This window comes from Nicotiana tabacum, chromosome 3 (assembly GCF_000715075.1).
Source record: "Nicotiana tabacum cultivar K326 chromosome 3, ASM71507v2, whole genome shotgun sequence".
NCBI lineage: Eukaryota > Viridiplantae > Streptophyta > Magnoliopsida > Solanales > Solanaceae > Nicotiana > Nicotiana tabacum.
In genome coordinates, this window is record NC_134082.1 from 188,575,689 (window position 1) to 188,596,576 (window position 20,888).

The following is a 20,888-nucleotide window of genomic DNA, read 5'->3' on the forward strand; positions in this document are numbered from 1 at the left end:
CAAAATTCGACCTCGCTCGCATTAGCAGGTCAAATCTAACCTTGCTCGAATTAACAAGTCAAAATTTGACCTCAATTGAATTAGCGGGTCAAATTTGACCTCACTCGAATTAACAAGACAAATTTCAACCTCGCTCGAATTAGCAGGTCAAATATGACCTCGCTCGAACTAACTATCAAAAGTCAGGGACTTATTATGAGAAAATCCAAGAAATTTGAAAAGAAAAAAGAAGGAAAGGCCAAAGGCATACAATCAAAGACAAACCAAATATTTTATTTAAAGAAAAAATAGCGTCTTACAAAGGACCAAAAAGGGGGCCCCACCCAACCAACTAAGTAAAAAAAAAAAACTAAGTACGGGAGGAAAGATTAAATACAAGAGCTTCCTTCTGCATTATCCCCGTCCACGCCGTAATCTCCCTCTTCGGTTGGTTCAGAAGCTTCACCTCCACCATCACCCTCTCCATCTGAATGTTCTTCATCAAAGGCAAGACCGTCCTCGGCCTCATCAACTCCATCGGCCTTGGGCGTCGCGGGATCATAATCGCAGGCAAGTCGGGCCTCACACGCTTTAGCTCGAGCCTCTTTGAAAGCAACCTTAGAGACATTACCCGCTACCAACAAGTCCTTATATATATACGGCTGGGCCTCAGCGTGAACCCACATCTCATATAAAGGGTGAGAAACGTCAACCTAGGCAGGCGCAGGATGAGTCGAAACCAACAATTGCGCATTCCCCACCTCAAGATTAGTAACTTGATCACCTAGGCTCGAGACATCCCTTTCAAGCTCGCCAATCTGCTCATCGATCCACGCCTCCCTAAGAACGGCCATCTCCATCTCAGTGGCACATTCGGACTTGAGAACGCGGATAGTACCTTCCATCGCCGCAGCCTTCGCCAAGGCCGCTACTCGGGCTCCTTCAACCCTCTCCAGCTCGGTCGCCTTCCCTTCCAATTTGGTCACCTTCTCCGCCAATTCAACACTTAAACCGGCGATCCTAATGTCACTCTACTCAAGCTCCGCCCGCAGGGCCACTACCTTCGCTTGAAGATAAACACACTCAGCTGCAACACCCTTGCCCATCTCGAGCTCTTCTTCATTAGCCCTAAGCAGCCTCTCGAGTTCGCTGCATCTGCTCATGGGCCGTATCAGGTCCTCATCCTTCCATTCCAACTCCTCCCGAAGAGACTGAGGATTGCTGCCTGTCTTGAGTCATGCATGTATCTCATGACACTTGTCACGTAATCAGTGGTATTTTGAAACCATTTTCTGAAAAACGGCAACCTGCATCTCCACGCGGCGAATACTATCCATCTCCAAAATAAAGGTTTGGAAAAAGAAAAGAGAATAGAAAGAGAAAATTAGCGAGAGTAGGAGACGTAAAATGAAGAAAGCAATAGACTCACCCTCAAAGCCATTCCGGCTATGCCTCGTGATAGGCCGGCATAACTGATCTCCTGAAAGGATTTGCTTTCAGTAGCGAAACGAAGAAGGAAAATTGAGGCACCAGGCTCACCGTGTCCTCCATCAAGTCACACTTGGGGGAAATCTCGATCACGTGGGATGAATCATCTGTCCCTGCCTTTACCCGAGTGAATCCCACCTCAAACATGCTTATGTCCTCGGGGTTAATATCTGAACTGGATTCATAGTCATCTACGACTACGTCCTTTGCCCTCTCGCTGGCCGAAGAGGGAGCACAGGCTTGTTGCGAAATCGACGGACCGCACAGAATAATAGCAATTGCCTCCGAGTTCTGCCCCTTTACCATGGTAGATTCTTCCACGCCAGGAACGGGCACCACCTCCAAGCCCAAGGGGGATACGGTCTCCTCACCTAAATTGGTATCAGCAACAGACTCAGGCACTACCAACACGGATTCGCTCCTCGAAGGCCCCCCGGTCCTGGGTACCCTATCGGCCCTTATTCTTCGCCTCTTTAATGAAGCCTCTTCGCTGTCGTCCTAAGATGACTCATCCACCAAATGAACCACGGGAAGTGGAGCCTCAGCCTGATGAGAATCCTCACGACGGCCGAGCACGGGAGGGGTCGTAGTCTGTAACACAACGGCGGTCTGAACGCTCTCACGTGCAACTGTAATCGGTGCAGCTCCGGTCGAGAGACTTTACTGATGGAAAGCAGGCACGGGATCCCTCGCCCTCCTCGTACCCCATCAACCTACCAAAGAAGGAAGCTTAAACCAAAGAGGAAAACACAGAGCAAAGGGCAAAGCAACTAAAAGCAAGATGAGAAGACTGAGCAATTGACGGTCTACACTTGAATCTCTCGCGGAACGACGACCATTTACGAATCCCCATCGTATAGGGCTAATCCTGGCTCACCCACTCACTAGTGTCAGCAACTAGCAGGGGAGGTGCCTTCTAGGCTATGAAACAGAAGGAAAAAGAACAATCAGTTCACCGAAAGGGGACAATGAGAAGCCGTTTTCTAAATTCCAATCCTCAGGAAATCCGTTAGGATTCGACACCACATGCTCCATCCTCACAAAGAAGAAGCTCTCCCAAAAGCAGCAATTGGTCTTGTCGTCCATCTTCACCACCAATCCCTTGGTCCTGCGGTGACGAAGATGTATCATAGTACCCCTGTAAAAACTAGGTACGAAGAGGTGAAGCAAGTGGCTAAGAGAAATCCCCCGGCCAGCCAGTTCTACGTACTTGGTGAGCATGAGGAAAATTTGTATATATATGGGGAGAGCTGAGCCGGGCACACCCTATAATAACGATAAAAGACTTCCGCCGGGTAAGGAAGGGGAAATGTGTAACTGATGACAAACGGGTACGCATAAAATGCACAGTACCCCGGGCGATGTACCTGCACGATGTCATTATCCGCGGGAATGAGTTTAATATGATCAGGAATCCTCCACTTGGCCTTAAGCACAACAAGTGCCGCAACGTCCATTACGGAAACAACAGGCTCAGGATCGGCGTCAGGCAAATGTTTGAAATTAATCCGGGCTTTCCCCGAACATGGAATTATCTCATCCACGGTGGGAAAATTCTCATCTTCCACAATGGTCATTCCTTCTTCATGGGAAGGCACATCCGTTTCCTATGCAACGGTACCGATGACTCTATCGGAAGTAGAAGGTGCACTAGCCATGTTTCTTCGGTTATGTAGGTAATATGAGCTAGGATAGAGGGAGTAACAATGGCAAGGAACTTCGAAAGAAGAAAGATGGAAACGTAAGAATCTGAGGAAAGAGGAAAAAGAAGCCTGGAGTCTTTTGAGTAATATGTAGAAAACTCGGCGACCCTAAATGAGGAGTTCTCTCCTCTATATATAAGAATACAAACGTTCTGAGCGGGAAAACCAAATACCGCCACGTTAATTCCAAAGCAAAGGAGGCACGGGAAACGACGTAACGTATAGGGAACATGTGCCATAATGATGCATGACAGATTGACGTCATTTCAAACTGACAGAATGGTCAGGTACGGCTCCCGAAGCACCTATGAAGGGTCACTCTTTGGCCAATGTGCTCAGATTTCTCAAAAGGTGCAAATGGCGAAGTCCGCCCACCGAGATCGCCCAAAGGCAACCCCAATAGGCGGAGGGACTAACTGTATAGGTCAAAATTTGATCAAAGGAATTATGTTTAAGGAAGAGCAACCAAGAAGCAACCAAACCGAAGTCACGTGTAGGAAGCGATATGTCGGCAAGTGATTTAGCTGCGGTCGAGGTCGAGCACTCAATTCGGTCCGAATGGCCAGTTCAACACTTAGCTATTCTATAAGAATATTCTATGGGATATTCCAGGAACTTAGATACTCTAGTTAAGGACCGCTGGGTAAGGAACGTGTTTGGTATAATTATCATAAAAAAGTGTGAGAAAAGGAAGGGCATATATACACACAACAATATATACATCTCAAGGGAGAGAAAGATGCTCCCGAATCTCAGGCTCCTGACCGAAAAAAAGCTTAGAATCTCGATATGCATTTTTAATTCTATTTATTCGAAGGGACGGAAGGCGGTCTTGTTTGAGCATGGTGATTCTTTTCCTTTATGTATTCTTCATTATTGATATTATTATAGCAATTGTCTATTTATTACATTGTGATAGTCAATCGCTGTTGTAATCAAAATTTATGTTTAGTTGTGCTTGTCCATTCCTATGATTTATCTCAGATCTGGAATTAATTATTTCTGATTAAAATTTACCCCAAATCTTTTTATTAAATTATTTTAACTAAAAAAGGCCTAATACTTTTTAGTATGTATGTATGTATGTATGTATGTATATATATATATATATATATATATATATATATATATATATATATATATATATATATATATAATTTATAAAAATGTTTAATAAATCCATATTCGGTATATATATATATATATATATATATGCTTTGTCCCTTTCTTTTTGCATCTAGTTGTAGTAGCATTTTGCATGTAAAGTAGCAAAATCTTATCTCTATAATACATCCTTTAGCAGCTAAAACTCTGGTGATTAAGAGGGACGAGAAACGCACATTTCAACTACTGAACAAATACATTTTCATTGTGATTCGACCGTGGAAAAGTGATATGCAGTGTTATTTTAATTTGTTGATTCTAAAAGGTTAATTGTTTAGTTAGGTGTAAAGACTAGTGCAATAAATTTTACCCTTAATTAACATTTCGCAAATTGGAACTTCAATAATAGTTCTGGGGAAAGGTAATAATAAATTACTTCTAGTTTTGCTAAAATGTCGAATATTTCGAACAAATTCATCATCAAAATAATTACTCCATTATTTGATATCTGAAGAAGAAGTACTCAATTAAAAAAAGGCAGCGATTTCTTCAATTAATGCCGTCCAACAGTGAATGTGATAACTGACAAAGTACATACTCCTAGCAACGTGAAACTATTACTATTGTGAATCTTATCATTGCACTTACATAGGAGTTGACAGTTAAAGATAGATAACTGAAATTCACTGTATCTTCCTTGGAAGTCAAGCGATACAATGAAGTGGTAGACCCCAATCAATTAAAAGCAATGAGCTAGTATATTAGTTACTTTAGCATTATAAATTATAAATAATAATGGAGTTGGTTTTAGAACAAGATATGTTCTTTTTCCCATAGGGACACCTTACCTATTTTATGGTTATGCAAACCACGTGCATGGCATCAAATATATTTTGAATCTGTCATTTCGATAATGATATATTTGCAAGTACACAAATTTTACATGAATTTGGTAGACCAAATTTGTATGACCCAAAAGGTCATTTTTTGTGTTAGAATCCGTTTTCGTATTCTGAGGTTTTGAAAATCTTCTTTTATCTCTTCTCGATTTGCGTACGCAGTTCGGGCGCGATACTGAAAAGCTTTTATGTGAAAATTTTAAAAAAAAAAAATTTTAGGCTTAAAAAGATAATTTTAGTTGACTTCAGTCAATATTTTGGGTAAACGGACCCGGACCCGTATTCCGACGGTCCCGGAGGGTCCGTAGTAAAATATGAACTTGGGCGTATGCCCGGAATCGAATTCCGAGGTCCCTAGCCCGAGAAATGAATTTTTGAAGAAAATTGTTAAACTAAAAATATAATGGTTTTTGGAAAATTAATAAGATTTGATCTTGTTGGTATCGGGCCCGTATTTTGGTTCTGGAGCCCGGTACAAGTCCGTTATGATATTTAGACATTATCTGTAGAATTTGGTGAAAAACGGAGGTGATTTGATGTAATTCGGACCTTTGGTTGAAACGTTAGGAATTTTGAACTATCTTGAAAATTTCATGAGTTTTGGTGTTGAATTCATAGTTCTAGATGTTATTTTGGCGGTTTGATCTCGCGAACAAGTTCATATGATGTTTTAAAACTTGTGTGCATGTATGGTTTAGATCCCCAAGGGCTCGGGTGAGTTTTGGATAGACCACGGAGTGAGTTTGGACTTAGAAAAATCTGTTGTTGATCTGGTATTTGTTGCAGGCATCTGATCTCGCAATTGCGAGATCAGGCTTCGCATTTGCGAGCTTCATAGGCTTGGCAATTGCGAGGGTTTTATCGCAATTATGAAGAAGCTTTGGGTCAGCATAGTTTGTATTTACGAACAAACCTTCGCATTTGCTAAGTCATCAGGGAGGGGTAACCTTCGCAATTGCGAACAAAGGTTCGCAATTGCGACAGTAGCAGGCATGCAGCAGGTTCACATTTGTGACGCCTGTCTCGCATTTGCGAGCTTCGCAATTGCGAAACTCTGGTCGCAATTGCAACATCTGCAACTGTTCAAAATGAAACTTGGACAAGATTTTCACATCTCTCAAATCCTAAAACCCTTGAGGCGATTCTCCCAAGACCAAATCTTCCCCAAAATCTATGGTAAAAAATTGGGGGTTTGGATAGAATTAGGTATTTTATAAATTGGGGATTTAGACCTCAATTTGAGGTCGGATTCCAAAATCAATTATATATTCGGGCTCAGGGGGTAAATGGATAATCGGATTTTGGTCCGAATTTCGAGTTTGGACCAAGCGCGCCTGAGGTCAGGTTTTTGACTTTTGGGGGGAAATGTTAGGAAACCTATGATTATGCATTGGAGTTGAGTTATTGAGCATTTATTGATGTTATTAAGTTGATTATGACTAGATACGAGTGAATTAGTGGTGGAATCGAGAGGTAAAAAATGGTAGTTGAGCTTTGAAATACCCGTTGGCTTGAGGTAAGCGTTTGGTCTAACCTTGACTTGAGGGATTAGGGATCCCCGACCTATTTGCTATGTGTAATTCCATGTGTGTGGCGTATTGGTGTGGTGACGAGTACGTCGAGCCACCGAATTATCATTTTTAGCTTGCTCCCTTCCCCGTTTCCTAATATATTGTTTCTTGTCTTAACTGCTACATGCTCATAATTGTTTCCATGTCTAATTGCTTCATATTAACTGTTGTTTCTTCTATTGATGTACAAATTGTTTCATAGCTTTATTTATTTCCTCGTTGTTTGGAGTTGGTTGTTGGAGCTTCATAATATGCTTGGTTGGTCTCGTTGAGTAGTTTTAACTGTTGAGATTCCGTAATGGCATAGACTTCCCGTTGTTATGATTTAAGATATAAAAGTTGTGGAAGATTCTAAGTTAAATTGTGAAATGCCTGTTTTTGTGTTGTGATTGGTATTGATATGTTGGGATCGAATTGCACACCGCAACAGGAGGAATAAGGGTAAAATGTGATTGTTTTGTGGGATTGGGTTACATGCCACAACAAGGAGTAATAAGGGTGGACAGGTGAGATCGGGTTGCGCGCCGCAACAAGAGGAATAAGGATGATACGTGTTGAGGAGTAATAAGGGTGGAATAGTAGGATCGGGTTGCATGCCGCAACAAGGAGTAATAAGTGTGAATATTGATACTGTTATTGTTTATATGGTGGGATCGGGATGCACGCCGCATCAGTTATTGTTTTAGTATTCATTTCTGCTGAAGTTCATTACTGAGATGTTGAAACTCCTTAAGGATTGGTTATAGCTGAGTACTAGTAGAACGACTGGTTTCCGTATTTATTCATTGCAAGTCACTGTAATATTTCATTCCGTATTTTTTCCGTTTTGGTATAAACTATTGCATGTTGTATATGTTGTGATGCCCCGTCGTAGCCTCGTCACTACTTCATCGAGGTTAGGCTCGGCACTTACCAGTACACAGAGTCGGTTGTACCGATACTGCACTTCCTGTGCAGATTTCGGAGCTAGTGGCTGATCAAAGTTCGGGGTTGCTGCCTTCCGTCCATAGGAGACCCCAAGGTAGTCCTGCAAGCGTCCGCAGGCTCTGGCGTCCCCTTCTATCTTTACTGCATTCTGTTTTTACTTTTCCTCCGAAATAGATGTATATTTTTCTTTCAAACCATTACTTGCAGTATTCGTAGACAATTTGTGAGTTGTGACACCAGTTTTTGGGTGGAATTTATTACGGTTTTGTTATTAGCATAATATATTAATCTTTTAAATTGTGATCTTCCGTATTTATTTCCGTTGATTTACTTTTGTTAAGTTTTAATTATTAAAATATAAAGAGAAAAGGTGAAATATTCTGTAACAATGGCTTGTCTAGCGAGTACAATGTTAGGCGCCATCATTGTCCGACGGTGGAAAATTTGGGTCATGACAAGCTGGTATCAGAGCACTAGGTTGCCTAGGTCTCATAATTCACGAACAAGCTTAGTAGAGTCTTAGGGATCGGTACGAAGACGTCTGTGCTTATCCCCCAGAGACTACAATGTTAGGAACAATTTCGCTTCTATTCATCTTTGTCGTGCGGTTTGATCTCTCAATACTAATTGAACTCTCTACTATGTTCTTTCGCAGATGGCAAGAACACGTACCGCTTCATCCGTTGATCAGTAGCCCGAGCCCCCAGTGGCAGCTCCTACGAGGGGCAGAGGAGGAGGCCGGGGCCATGCTAGAGGCCGAGGTAGGGGCAGGGCTAAGCCCAAAGTTCTAGCAGAAGTACCAGCGGTAGAGCCTCAGGTAGATTTTGAGGATGTGGTTCCTGCCCAGACTGTTCCAGCAGGGCCAACTCAGGTTCCAGAGGGGTTCATAGCTACCTCGGTACTTCAGGATACCTTGGTCCGTCTAATGGGACTTATGGAGAGTGTTACTCATGCTGACATACTTCCTGTAGCACCAGCCGTCTCTTGAGATGGGGGAGGAGCACAGACTCTCGCTACTCATACTCCGGAGCAGATGACCCCTCAGTTCAGACTCCAGCAGCTCAACCAGTTGGGGTAGTTCCGCTAGGTGTTGCAGCACAGACCGACGATGGATCAGTTATGTCTTCTGAGGCCATGCGGAGATTGGACAGGTTCACCAAGCTCTTCACTATTACTTATGGTGATACATCTTCAGATGATCCCCAGAACTATTTGGACAGTTGTCACGAGGTTCTACGGAAGGGGTGGTGGAGACTAATGGGGTCGACTTTGCTGTTTTTCGTCTATCAAATTCCGCCAAGAAATGGAGGAGGGATTTCTGTTTGGCTAGACCAGCTGGTTCACCTGCTTTGACTCGGGATCAGTTCTCTTAGCTATTTCTGGAGAAGTTCCTTCCTATCACTCAGAGAGAGGACTATCAGAGGCAGTTTGAGTGCCTTCAGCAGGGTTCTATGACCGTTACTTAGTACGAGATTAGATTTATTAACTTGGCCCACCATGCTCTTCTTATACTTCCCACCAAGAGAGAGAGGGTGAGGAGGTTTATTGAGGGACTTGCTCGGCCTATCAAATTGCAGATGGCTAAGGAGACAGGGAGTGAGATTTCTTTCCAGGATACAACCAATGTGGCTAGGCGAGTTGAGATGGTTCTATCACAGGGGAGTGGTCAGGGTTCTGACAAGAGGTCGCGTCATTCCGGTGGATTCAGTGGGATCTCATCTGGAGGTCGAGGTACTTTTGGTAGGGGCCATCCTCCCAAGTCGTTTCATTCAGCACTCCAGACATCCCATGAAGCTTCAGGGGGTCGTGGTCCTTATATACCTCTTTCGGGGCAGCCAACTTATAGTGCACCACCAGCTCCTATCAGGGCACCTCCTCTTCAGATTTATTATCGCGGTCAGCGGGCCTATCAGGGTTAGTCTCAGTTTCCTTAGCCGCAATACTCAGATGGATGTTTTGAGTGTGGTGAGTATGGGCAAATTCGAGGACCTGTCCGAGATTAGTGGGTCTGCAGCCACAACAGCAGGGTTCTCGTGCCATAATCCTGGCACCATCCACTCAGCCAGCTAGAGGTAGGGGTCAGAGAGCCCAAGGTAGGGTTCAACCTATTAGAGGTGGCTGTTAGAGGTGGAGACCAGGCCGCTAGAGGTGGAAGCCAGCCAGCAGGAGGCCATCCTAAAGATATAGTTCAGAGTGGTGGAGTTGTCACGCCCCAAGACCGAGGAGCGCGATCGGTGCTCAATCGAGAAAACTCGACTGAACAAGCCTGTTAGATTTCATTCTACCCAAATTCATCCTTGAATAAAGAGGAGGTGTACTCCATTAATCACTCTCTGACAATATTTCATTAACAACTTTCACTTTGGTTCCATTAGCAGTTTCAACCATAATATCCAAAATTTTACAAGTCTATAGTTTCTTTAAAAACACTTGATTTCCAAATACCAACATTTCTACTTAAATCCCCAACATCAAACACCACCCACAATCTGTCTATGGAGCATCTAAGTAAAACTGAAGATTAATATGGAAATGCCGGCAACAAGGCTCCGGCTATACCTCAAAATACAACATACATGATAAACGAATGATACAAGACCCCAAAATGAAATGGAGCTCACCAAATCAGCTGAAGAGAGGATGTACTGCTATCTGCGATCAACACTGTCTGCTACGGAACCACCTACATCCATTTCAAAGATGTAGTGCCCCGGGCAAAAAGGACGTTAGTACTGTGGAATAGTGCTAGTATGTATAACTAAACACCATCTCATTAGAAAGAACAATAATCCAAGATATAGTAATCATAAAGATCAACAACAACCTTAAACAACAACACATCATCAATTAAAAGAATCACATAGCTTTTAAATAATTTCCATAGCTTTAGGTTGGAACATTTAATACTATTACATCATTATCATAATACCACCGCTTTCATTTCGTGGAGTCTGATCACGACTCTATCGGCTAGGTTGTCTCATTTAAGACATGTATCTCATTCACAATTTCATTCTCACCTTCCGATTTCAATATCAGCACGGTACCACTATGTGTGCGGCATGGCGTCCGATCATGGACCGATCGGCTAGGCCGTCTTACCAAGACATTTTTCCATTTCCATCAATCATCTCATTTCATGTTTATTAAACATATATCAGTTCATCGACACTTGGGGACACAATTATTTCATCATGCTTGGCACTAGGACACATTTCATAACTCAAGTTCTCTTTCCCAACATTTCACATCATTTCCACCTTCAACATTAAACCTTTCAATTCAAAATAATAGGCACATACGAAAGCAATTATAAGCCGTAAGCATAAAGAGGATTTCACACATTTCGGCATAACAATATCAATTTAAACTCGACTTGAAGTCTAGGTATTTTTACCCATATTCCACATTCTAAATTGACAAAATAGTATAATGAAAATATTGAAACACACCTTGAAAATATATTCTTGCAACACAAATTCATTTGAGATATCAACCACCACATCGATCAATTTTTGGAACTTACAATATTTGTATGGATACCAATGGGGTTCAATTTCTAAGAAGAGGAGGTTTTAGCCATACATACCTCAAATTCGCCCTTAATGATACTAAAATGATCCAATACACTTAAGCAACTTCAATCTACAATAAAACATTCAATGAGACCAATATTAGTAAGAAATTCCATAACTTAAGCCATTCAGGCATATTATCAAACACCTTGTAGGTATAGATCTTTACATCTCATAACCATAGTATTAGTTCATCCAACTATCACCATTAACCAATAATTTATTCCACCATCATTTCTAACCAATTTATAACTTCCAACAGCATATGTATGACCATCCATTCACACCCAACCAACAAATCCTATCAAATAATCACCTTTCAATCTCTGCAATAATTATGTATTTATATTAGGAACTTATGGATTCCAATCACCACACCAAGAGTTCCAATACTTAATTCATACTCATATTCCCATAATATATCCATATATGTAGGATTTCTCCAACCTCGAACCGCCCAATGGGAGATCTACATCTCCTATGATATAATGCTTCGAATGGTGCCATCTAAATACTAGCATGAAAGCTATTGTTATAAGCAAACTCTATGAGGGGTAAATGATCATCCCAGCTACCTTTGAAATCAAGAACACAAGCATGCAACATATCCTCAAGCGTTTGAATGGTCCGCTCTATCTTCCCATCAGTTTGTGGATGAAGGGTTGTACTAAGATTTACTTGAGTACCCAAACCTTGCTGAAATTTCTTCCAAAAGTTTGCCGTGAATTGTGCCCCTCGATCTGAAATGATTGAGACTGGAATGCCATACAACCTGACTATTTCTTTGATATACAGTTGAGCATATTGTTCCACTGTGTTAGTAGATTTGACTGGCAAGAAGTGCGCTGATTTCATGAATCGATCCATAATTACCCAAATTGAGTCAAACTTGCGCATAGTGCGCGATAATCCTACCACAAAATCGATATTGATTATTTCCCTTTTCCACATTGGCATTTCTATGCTTTGTAATAATCCTCCAGGCCTTTGATGTTCGGCTTTCACTTGGTGACAGTTCGAACATTTTGCCACAAAGTCCGCCACATCCCTTTTCATGTTATTCCACCAATAACTTCTTTGAGATCATGATACATTTTTGTAGAACCTGGGTGTAAGGAATACCTAGAAGTGTGAGCTTCTGCCAAAATCCTTTCCCAAAGACTATCAATATTTGGAACATATAGGTGCCCTTGGCACCGCAGGGTACCATCATCAATGCCAAAAGAAAAAGCTGTGGTCTTGTGTTTATGAATTCCCTCCTTCAGCTGTACCAATAATGGATCATTATATTGCTTCTCTTTCACTTCTGCCACAAGTGATGATTCAACTCTATTCTGTACAATTACTCCTCCTTCATTAGAGTCCGCAAGACAAACCCCCAAACTAGCCAATTAGTGAACCTCTCTGGCCAACTACCTTTGATATGACTCCAAGTGAGCCAAACTTCCCATAGATTTCCGGCTAAGAGCATACGCCACAATATTGGCCTTTACCGGGTGATAGAGAATATCGATATCATAGTCCTTGAGTAACTCGAGCCATCATCTCTGTCTCAGATTCAAATCCTTTTGTTTAAAAATATATTGAAGGCTCTTGTGTTTCATAAATATATCCACGTGGACCCCATACACATAATGTCGCAAAATCTTTATACAAAACTACCGCTGCAAGTTCTAAGTCATGTGTTGAATAGGTCCTTTCTTAATTCTTGAGTTGCCTTGAAGCATAAGCGATCACCTGAAGATGTTGCATCATTAGTGGAACATCTTTATCTCATTTCTCTTACATAAGACCTCCCACGAGTCGAGTTCTACAATAATTTCCCTGATATATTACAATCTCATATGAATACTTGCAACTAACTCTTCCAAATTCTCAACAAAAGACATTACTGAATGAGTTTTTTTTCATAGGACCTTCTGTTTCAAATGAATAACACATGCTAACTCGCGCACATACCCTAATAACATCGACCTGCACGGCATTGCATCAAATGTAAGGTAACATTGTGCTCCGACTTTTCTTAGCTCACTTCTTCTCCCCTTATGTGCCTTATAGAATTTAAGAAACCGCACTACTTCCCCTATGAATATTCTCACGATCCCTCTTTGCGGTTAAACATCGCCCAAAACGTATATCAACACCCTTTATATATATACAATTTTGGAAGAGTCATCGGCCCGAGTAGGGCATTCTCTGAAACTTGAGATCCTCCTAAATTCTTCAACAACGACTTTTGGTTTTACTCTTAAGTGTTAGACTTAGTTCACCTGGTTCCATCCTCAATGAGCAACTCACCTCATTCCCCGTATTGTAGCTACCAATAGAGTTCCCTGATATTGCGGCTTAAGAGTTACCATATTAAACATGTATGGCCCGTAATATGTGTTCATCCTCTTTCAATCTATTTTGAACCTTTCATTTTCCCTTTAGGTAGATTGTGTTGTTTTTCCCTTTTTGATCGCCCTTTGGCCTGGACAATATGCTGGTACCATCTTTTCTTTCTAACTGGAGCATTCATTCCCATTCTATTTTGCTCATAGTGTATAATTGATAGCCTTATTGTGTTACACACTTGTCTACCTCCCGTGAACTTAAAATATCATTGTGCCTGGTTTAATGAGTTTATCATACCACAACTTCACCACCAATAGTCTCACTTTTCAGTGTATGTAGACATGAACTATCTCTAGATCCTTTAGTTGATATTCGGTGTCACCCAATTCGGTTGCATTACGGTTAGTCTTTTATAACTTTTATTAACACTTATGCTCTAAGCGAGTTCACCATTTTTAATACAAGATATTTTATGATAACCGTGACCATCTCAATTTATAGGTTTTCTCCCCATTTCTTCTCACCATCTCACTTAACACTTCTTTGCTTGTAAGATTTTTTTAGAGGCTCTCCATCAAGCCCAAATACCCTCTTGGGTTATTATAACATCACATTTATTTCTCCCACTCGTTCCGCCTTTCTTAAAGTCTTGGAACTTTTGTTAAATCGCAAATCTATGATTAACCCATTCTAAAAACTCGCAACCTTCCACATTTGACCTATAGTACTTCCTTAGGTTCCCTTGTTCCTGACCCTCTAAAAAGTATAAAATCCCTTTACAAACATACTCTTAGTTTCTAGGATCGTTGACCCTATCATTCACATTGCCATGTATGAAGAATTTACCTCCCTTAACCTTCCACCTTCTTGGGGGTACTAGCGATCTATCATTAGCATATCCTTTCAGATAATCACGTTATCCATTATCACTTTTTTAGACTACGTATGTCTTCAACAAAATATTCAAACATCATAGCTACATGGTCTTACTCTTGTTTCATTGTATTTAAGTGGCCTCACTATGGCCCTGTCACACCCCAATCTTAGGAGGTGTGGCTGGCACCCGATGGTCGAAGGCCCGAGTGAACCAACCATGAGATATGATCTGAAATATAATAACCTGCAGACATAAGAGCCCAAAACGACATATATATATATATATATATATATATATATATATATATATATATATATATATATATATTTATATATATATATAGGCCAACAAGGCTGCAACAACAGTATAACAGCTATCCAGAAGGCCGATAGGGCCATACAAAATAAATATACATGCAATGACCGCTAGTCTGCAAGCCTCTAAGAGTGTAAGACAATCTCAACATGTCAGGACAAGGCCCCCGACATGCCCAAAACTACACATATACATCTGTAACAGTACCTATGGACTAAAAGTCAGCAACTCCAAAGAAGTGGAGTGTGAAAGCCAACGTTGATCCTGGGGGTCCTACTAAGGAGGCACGCCGCTCTGCCTATCTGAACTTGTAGGCATGAACACAATGCATAAAAAGGCGTCAGTACGAAATATGTACTGAATATGTAGGGCGACAAGTGTAACATGAAAAATGTACCTAACAAGAGAAGAGACATAGAGACAATTTGAATTCTGAAACAATTCAACATGGATATAAATGTATGCTCGTGACACCGTCGTTCACTATCGCTACTTATAATATATCACATTATATAATAATAAATTCCTCTGTGGGGCTATAATATCCATAACATACCCAGCCATAATAAAGGCTCGGTAGAATCGTACCCGGCCACGTGAAGCTCGGTAATCCCAACTGATCAGTGGTTACACAATATGTGTCATACCCGGCCGTCTATAATGCGGCTCGGTAATGAAAGTAAATATATACATATATTAAATCATGAATTATATAAGTGCAATGCAAAACTAACCATAAAAGACGTATTCTAAGAAGAGTCGAAGTGGCCTATCATCATTATTCCCCGACTATCATGGTTGTCGCTAAAATATTTAATTTTCAACTATAAGCCAACAAGTACTATGAAAATGAGAGTTATGTATTATGAGTACCTTTGAAGTAAGTGTTACTTATTCATGATTTATATGAACGTCAAAATGAGAACGAGTAAAAAGGCTCTAGTTCTTTTTAAACAAGGAACTAGGAAACCGAGAATTCATAGATATTCTCTGAAGTAAGCAATCTATGAGAAAGGATCAGGTCTAAGCATCTTTATAAGTTGAAGGTGAAATAACTCGAATCCGACGAAATAACTCGATAAACATTTATTCGAATTCTAGTCATGCCGAAAAGTATAGCGAAAGCCCTACATACCTTGTCGATGGAGTTATATACGGTTTCCGAGACCTCGAAAGCCTTAGAAATGATTTCATACATAATAAAAACCATTCAATATCAAATTCAAGCTCATATCTTATATAATTCTTCATTTAGACATTTACGCGAACAACTTGCGGCCATGAATTTATAGACTCTTTTGTAGTTTAATTTCCCCCCAACACACCACCAAATTTTTACTTTACTACATCTTCTCATCGAAACGATTCCATCCATGTCTTCATAGATACAAACAACACAATAAAACCATATAGAACAACCCCAACAATCAAGTCATATTAAGAGAGGTTTCTTAAAAAAAAAATCAAAAACATTTCTATAGAGGTTTCAACTATTTCTTAGGAATTCTTATGGTAGAAGTTTACAAAGATCAAAGAGGAATTTAAATCTTACCTTGTATGACCAGAATTACTTTAAATTAGAGATTACTTCAAGGCGGAGTCTTCTTATGAAAAGTGAAACACCGAAGAATTCACGATTCCGAAGCTACCATGGTGTTCTCTATCTTGAGGATGACTAAATTGTTGTTATGATTGGCTAGATGGATGGAAGGAGCTTGAGAGGAAATCCTTAGGTTTTAGGTTATGTTTTGGAGAGGATAAAATGCAGGGGTTCTGTTTTAAATTGACTTAAATAAAATAAATTTTAACTAAAACCGACTAAGCACACTGTTCTCGTAACAATGTGCACCCCTGTACGAAAAATGTTAATATCTCTCTACTCCGAAGTCGTATTAAGTATCGGTTTGTTTCATTGGAAATTAGATTCATAGACCTTCGATTAGGTAGGTAGAACATACCATAAATCTTAGTATATTTAGAGAAAAGCGCATCGACATTTTATCCAAATTTCAGTGAAATTTAAAACCCGTAACTTGCGGCGATCTTTGTTGAATTTTTAATCACAACTCGAATGACTTCCAATCTTAACGTATAACTATCGCATCATTTAAATATCTCATAGAAATTATCTTCCTATCGAATTAGCCCCTTATATCATGATAACGCCGAATACATAAAAATTTTCGCCAGAGTTTGCCATCAGCCCAAACATACATATCCAAGGCCACACAGGGCTACACATCATCATAATAATATCAACTTGGCCCCCACACGACTGTTTACTTATACAATAATAATAATAATAAGACGTTTAGCCATAACTTAATTACCTCAACTGTCACTCAAGCATATCACCTGAAGACTCAAATAAATGAGGGTATCTGGACTTCATGTCTTCCTCGGCCTCCCATGTCATTTCCTCTATATTATTGTTCCTCCAAAGTACTTTTACTGAGGCTACCTCTTTAGTCCGTAGCTTACGGATTTGACGGTCAAGAATGGCAACAGGTATTTCTTCATATGACAAGTCCTCGGTAACTTGAATATCCTCAATAGGGCTGATGCAAGAAGGATCACCTAAAAATTTGCGAAGCATGGAAACGTGAAATACTGGATGGATTGCATCTAATTCCTGTGGCAAGTCAAGTTTGTAGGCTACTCGCTCAATTCTTTGAACAATCTGATATGGCCCGATATATCTAGGGCTAAGTTTTCCCTTCTTGCCAAATCTTATTACACCCTTCATAGGCGACACTTTCAAGAATACCTAGTCTCCCACAGCAAATTCCATGTCTCGACGTCGGTTATCTGAATATGATTTCTATCGACTTTGAGCTGTACGCAGCCTTTCCTGGATCAACTTTATCTTTTCTACAGTTTGCTGTACCAATTCGGGTCCTAGCAACTTTGTCTCGCCAACATCAAACCAGCCAATATGAGATCTGCATTTTCTCCCATATAGTGCCTCATAGGGTGCCATCTGAATACTGGCGTGATAACTGTTGATGTAGGCAAACTCAATAAGCGGTAAATGATCTTCCCAACTTCCCTTAAAGTCTAAGACACAAGCTCGCAACATATCTTCGAGCGTCTGAATAGTGCGCTCGGCTTGTCTGTTAGTCTACGGATGAAATGTTATACTAAGGTTAACAAGAGTACCCAAACCTTCTTGAAAAGATCTCCAGAAATTAGGTGTAAATTGGGAACCTCTGTCAGATATAATAGAAAGCGGAACTCCATGTAGCCGAACTATTTCCTTGATATACAGTCTGGCATAGTCTTCAGCTGAATAGGTGGTCCTAACTAGGAGAAAGTGAGCTGATTTCGTCTGCCTATCCACAATGACCCAAATAGAATCGAACTTTCGGCGAGAATTGGGCAATCATGTAATGAAATCCATATTAATCGATTCCCATTTCCAAGCTGGAATCTCAATATTTTGAAGTAGCCCTCCAGGTTTCTGGTGTTCAGCTTTAACCTGCTGGCAGTTGGGACACTGAGCCACAAATGTGGCTATATCTTTCTTCATGTCGTTCCACCAGTATAGCTGACGAAGATCATGATACATTTTGGTTGAACCAGGATAAACTGAGTACCGAGACTGATGCATCTCTGTCATAATTTGCTTACGAACTCCCCAACATTAGGTACACACTATCGACCCTTATATTTTAGAATTCCATCATCAGATTGCTCGAACAACTACTTCTTCTAAAAAGGGATGCTCTCATTAATCTTGACTAGCTCTGGATACTCAAATTGACACATTTCTACCTCAGCTAACAGTGATGACCCCGCAATATTTCGGACTACTACACCCTGGTCACCTGTATCATGTAGCCGCACACTCAGGTCAGCCAATCGATATATCTCCTTAGTCATTTCTAATTTCCCAGCTTCTACATGTTTCAAGTTGCCCATGGATTTGCGACTCAACGCATCAGCTACCACATTCACTTTGCCCGGATGGTACAAAATATCCACATCATAGTCCTTCAGCAATTCAAGCCATATCCTTTGTCTCAAGTTCAACTTTTTCTACTTAAATATATATTGTAAAATTTTGTGATCTGTATAGATATCTACATGAACATCATAAATATAATGATGCCATATTTCAAGGCAAATATAACGGCTGCTAACTCAATATCATGAGTTGGATAATTGTGTTCGTGCTTCCGCAACTGCCTCGAAGCATATGCAATAACTTTGCCATGCTGCATTAGAACACATCCCAATCCAACCCCAGATGCATCACAATATACCATAACCTTCAGATCCATCAGGAGGTGCTAGAACAGGTGCTGATGTTAAGCGTTTCTTCAACTCATGAAAGCTCATTTCACATGCATCAGACCATTGGAACTTAATGGCTTTGTGTGTCAATTTTGTCATGGGAGCAGCAATAGAAGAGAAGTTCTCCACAAATCTCTGATAATAACCAGCTAAGCCCAAGAAACTACGAACTTCTGTAGGAGTTGTGGGTCTAGGCCAATTTTGTATTGCTTCAATTTTCTGACCATCTACCTTAATACCTTCATCGGAAACGATATGCCCAAGAAAAGCCACTGAATTCAACCAAAATTCATATTTGGATAATTTAGCATATAATTTCTGATTTTTCAAAGTCTGCAACACCACACGCAAATGATCCTCATGTTCTGCTTCTGATCGAAAATATACTTGAATATCATCAATGAAAACAATTACAAATATATCTAGAAATGGCTTGAAAACCCTATTCATTAAATCCATGAAAGCTGCTGGCGCATTAGTAAGACCTAAAGACATCACAAGGAATTCATAATGGCCATATCTAGTCCGGAAAACCGTTTTCGGAATATCTCTCTCCTTAACTCGCAATTGGTGATAGCCCGGATCGAAGGTCAATATTTGAGAAATACTTGGCACCTTGCTACTGATCAAACAAATCATCAATTCTAGGTAAGGAGTACTTGTTCTTGATATTCACTTTGTTGAGCTACAATAGTCAATACACATTCTTAACGAACCGTCCTTCTTACAAACAAACAGCACTGGTGCACCCTAGGGAGAAGTACTGGGCATGATAAAGCCCTTATTTAGAAGATCCTTCAACCGGGCATTCAATTCTTTTAACTCAGCAGGAGCCATTCTGTATGGAAGAATAGATATTGGCTGAGTATCTGGAAGCACATCAATAGCAAAGTCGATTTCACTTTCGGGAGGAAGACTAGGAAATACATCAGGAAATTCATTCACGATGGGAACCGATTGAAGGGTTGGAGATTTCACCTCCATATCATGCACTCATACCAAATGATAGATGTACCCCTTCAAAATCATCCTTCGATCGTTAAGGTAAGAAATAAACTTCCCCTTAGGCGTTGCAGCATCACCTTTCCATTCAATAATATGCTCACTTGGAAAATTAAAACGAACAACCTTTGTCCAACAATCTACATTGGCATAACAAGAAGCCAACAATCCATACCCATAATGATATCAAAATCAATCATTTCTAGCTCATGCAAATCAGCTAACGTATGGCGGTCATGAATCTTCACGTCACAGCTTCGATATACCTGTCTAACTACAACAGACTCACCCATTGGTGTAGATACCTCAAATAACTTATGCAACAATTCAGGCTCTCTATCCTATTTACTAGCAACGAAGTGGGAGATATACGACAATGTAGAACCGGGATCTATCAAGGCATACATATCGATAGAAAAGACGAACAGTATACCTGTAACCACGTCCGGAGATGACTCTAAATCCTGACGACTCGATAAAGCATACATGCGATTCTGCTGACCTCCTAAACCAGAAGCTCCAAATCTTCCCCTACCCCTGCCAGCTGATGTCTACGTACTCTTCCTAGGAGGACGTATCGAAGAAGAAGCCCTTGCAGATGCCGTCGGCTGAGCCATACCCCCTCCACCTATCATCGGACAATGTCTTATAATATGACCTGGTTGTCCACATGCATAACATGCATCAGAACCCTGGCGACATGTTCCAAAATGATTTTAGCCACATCGATCACATCTGGGAAACTGAGGCCTTATCTGACTGAACTCGCCTCTAAATTGTGGACCTGGGGTTCGTGAACTCTCACCTAGACCAGA

The 20,888-nt window shown here is 40.6% G+C and overlaps 1 protein-coding gene across 1 annotated transcript; it reads right to left on the reverse strand.

Annotated features, from left to right (window-relative positions):
- Positions 1–17,113: 17,113 nt before the first annotated feature.
- On the reverse strand, positions 17,114–17,521 carry LOC142178460 (uncharacterized). Its single transcript, XM_075248016.1, has one exon. It carries the CDS (start codon positions 17,519–17,521, stop codon positions 17,114–17,116), a length of 408 nt encoding a protein of 135 aa, XP_075104117.1.
- Between the last annotated feature and the right edge of the window lie 3,367 nt (positions 17,522–20,888).

Bases quoted from the DNA above. Each gene is read 5' to 3' on its own strand.
- LOC142178460 (XM_075248016.1), bottom strand. From the start codon at position 17,521: ATGAAGGGTGTAATAAGATTTGGCAAGAAGGGAAAACTTAGCCCTAGA.